The sequence below is a fragment of the Musca vetustissima genome, unplaced genomic scaffold (assembly GCF_032173495.1).
Source record: "Musca vetustissima isolate MV318-11 ecotype Yass unplaced genomic scaffold, APGP_CSIRO_Mvet_v1 utg92711, whole genome shotgun sequence".
NCBI classification, from domain to species: Eukaryota; Metazoa; Arthropoda; class Insecta; order Diptera; family Muscidae; genus Musca; species Musca vetustissima.
This window is the reverse complement of record NW_026886168.1, coordinates 58,995-61,666: the sequence shown is the minus strand read 5'-3', so window position 1 is coordinate 61,666 and position 2,672 is coordinate 58,995. Positions and strand designations below refer to the sequence as shown.

At 40.5% G+C, this 2,672-nt stretch overlaps 1 protein-coding gene across 1 annotated transcript; it reads left to right on the top strand.

Annotated features, from left to right (window-relative positions):
• The first annotated feature begins 210 nt into the window (after positions 1–210).
• Positions 211–909, top strand: LOC133333645 (uncharacterized). The gene has a single exon (XM_061541937.1). The coding sequence runs from the start codon at positions 211–213 to the stop codon at positions 907–909; it is 699 nt and encodes a 232-aa protein (XP_061397921.1).
• The last annotated feature ends 1,763 nt before the right edge of the window (positions 910–2,672 follow it).

The following is a 2,672-nucleotide window of genomic DNA, read 5'->3' as shown; positions in this document are numbered from 1 at the left end:
CCTTTTACCAATACAGGACTTGACTTCGCGGGTCCTTTTGAACTCAAAACTTCTCGGCTTCGCAACGCAAAAATACAAAAGGGTTATGCCGCTATATTCGTATGTATGTCAACTCGTGCCATACATTTGGAAGTATGTTCAGAATTAACAGCAGAAGCATTCATAGCTACTTTTAGCCGATTTGTTGGACGAAGAGGCTTCCCGAATAAAATGTTTTCTGATAATGGAACCAACTTTGTTGGAGCCAACCGCTTACTTGCTGAAGAATATACTCAATTCCTACAATCCGCTGAACAACATCTGGTGGAAAAATATAATATACATGGTTTCTCTTGGCACTTTATCCCGCCCCAAGCACCACATATGGGTGGCATCTGGGAAGCGGCGGTAAAAAGTATGAAAACTCATCTCCGAAAAGTTGCAGGACATTTAAAATACACTTACGAAGAGTTTTCTACACTCTTAGTAAGAATCGAAAGCATACTGAATTCCAGACCATTGTCCCCGATAAACGAAGATCCATCTGAGTTAGTGCCATTAACTCCAGGTCATTTGTTGCGAGGTGCTCCTCTTATGGCTATACCAGAACAATTCTCAGACAACCTGTCGTTGATGAATAGATGGCAAAGACTAAAGACTCTTCAACTACACTTTGCCCAACGCTGGAAAAATGAATATATTACAGAGCTTCAACGTAGATACAAATGGAAGAAAACTCAACGAGATTTAAAACCTGATGATTTCGTCGTTATAAAAGAGGATAATCTACCTCCTACTGAATGGCGGCTTGGACGCGTTGTTAAGGTGTTTACGGGTAAAGATTTCAAAGTTCGCGTTGCGGAAATCCGCACGCAAAATGGAATCATTATACGCCCTGTTGTTAAACTTTGCATTCTACCTAACTGTTAGCTTTCAACTCTATGCTCACTTACCTAATAACAATTTACATTTCAGTACCGCTTCTAGTGTTCCAAAATGTCGTATCTGCCGAGATAGGCATTTCATAAAATCATGCCCCACCTTCCAAAAAATGCCTGTATCAAAACGTCGCACCGAAGCAAAAGACAAAGGCTTTTGCTTCAACTGTTTGTGTACAGCTCATACCCGTGAATGGTGCCCTAGTCGAAAAACGTGCATGGTATGTCACAAGGCACATCACACTATGCTACATATGGATGCTAAATCTAATCAGCAGTCCTCCAAAACTACCCAAAGAGAACGTTCCAAGTCACTCAGTCCCAGTCCAGAACCGAAACCATACAAGAGCCGTCAGAGTCGCCCTAACAAACGCGAAAAGAAGTCACCAACAACAACATCCAAACAAGCTTCTTCAACTCAACGTCACTGTTCCAACGTTAGCGATCGATTAAGTTCTCGCTCAAAATCTCACGTGTTCCTTCCTACTGCGCTGGCAAAGGTTGTTACAGTTGAGGGTTGCGACAAGGTACGCCTAATGTTACACTCTGGCTCCGCACAAACGATGATATCCATCAAGCTGGTAGAGAGATTGGACTTGCCACTCACCCAAAGAGCTGGAAAAACGTTTACAGCCATAAACCTACAATCGTTCCACGATCCATCCGTCAAGATTCACATCACTGGCGAAGTACAAAAACAACTGAATATGTCTACTCCAGAAGCAACCAAAGAAAAAAGGCTTCAGTCTATTTACAACCATCTTACGGATCTGGCAGATCCGCATTTTTTTAACCCGGTCAACATTGAAATATTACTGGCCAACGACCAAATTCCCAAAATTTTACGTGCTGGACTAATTCAAACCGCTTCAAACATGCCCATTGCGCAAAGTTCAGCCTTCGGTTGGATTATATCCGGAAGCTGTCAATTTTAAGGGGGCGGCATGTTGAACCGCGTTCAACAACTTAGAGTTAAGAACATAATGAATTACCTACAAACTGAATTTTTCTTATTTCATAATTTACATTTGAATTTATTAACTGATATTAACTTACAAATATGGCAACCTTAAATCCATTGAGTTTCCACTCAACGGAGGAAAGGTTTTTTAATACCAATTGTTCCTACATCTTTATGAAGAAAATGTCTGCGAGAGAAATATGCATAGCCATTTTGAACTCACTTGGTTTTCAACAGTAACTGAAATAAGAACGAATAAAACCTTAGCTGTTCATTTAAAACATTCTAATACAAAAGCATACCGTCTTTCATTCTAACCAAAAACAAAGATTTACTTTCAACGGAGTTACAACCGCAATTCTCGAGTAAATATACAGTCCACTTATTTGGCCTACTCCCGTACCTATTACCGCCCAGGATAGTAATGTGCTCTTGGGAACAGCTGTGGTAAATGTTGTTAATAATGGGAAAACGCATCCAGCGCGTGCCATTATTGATGCTTCTTCAATGGTATCTATTGTTAGTAAAAGACTTAAAAATGCACTTAACATTTCGGTTGATTCGAAGAAAGATTGCAAATCTCCTACACCAAGAGAAGTTTGTTCTCTACAGTTGTCGTCCCCTAAAAATTGTAAAATTGTTGAAGCAAAAGCACTTGTTCGGCCCAGTGTTAAGGGGAAATTGTCTTCACCTCCACCTATTTCGACGTTGAAATCTAAAATTCCTTTAGATTTAGCTGATACCTTTGATGGCAGCCCAATAGATTTGCTACTTGGCGCAGATTTGTACCCCCA

What these genes read in the sequence shown, in the direction of transcription:
- LOC133333645 (XM_061541937.1), top strand. Translation starts at nt 211, where the DNA reads ATGTTTTCTGATAATGGAACCAACTTTGTTGGAGCCAACCGCTTACTT.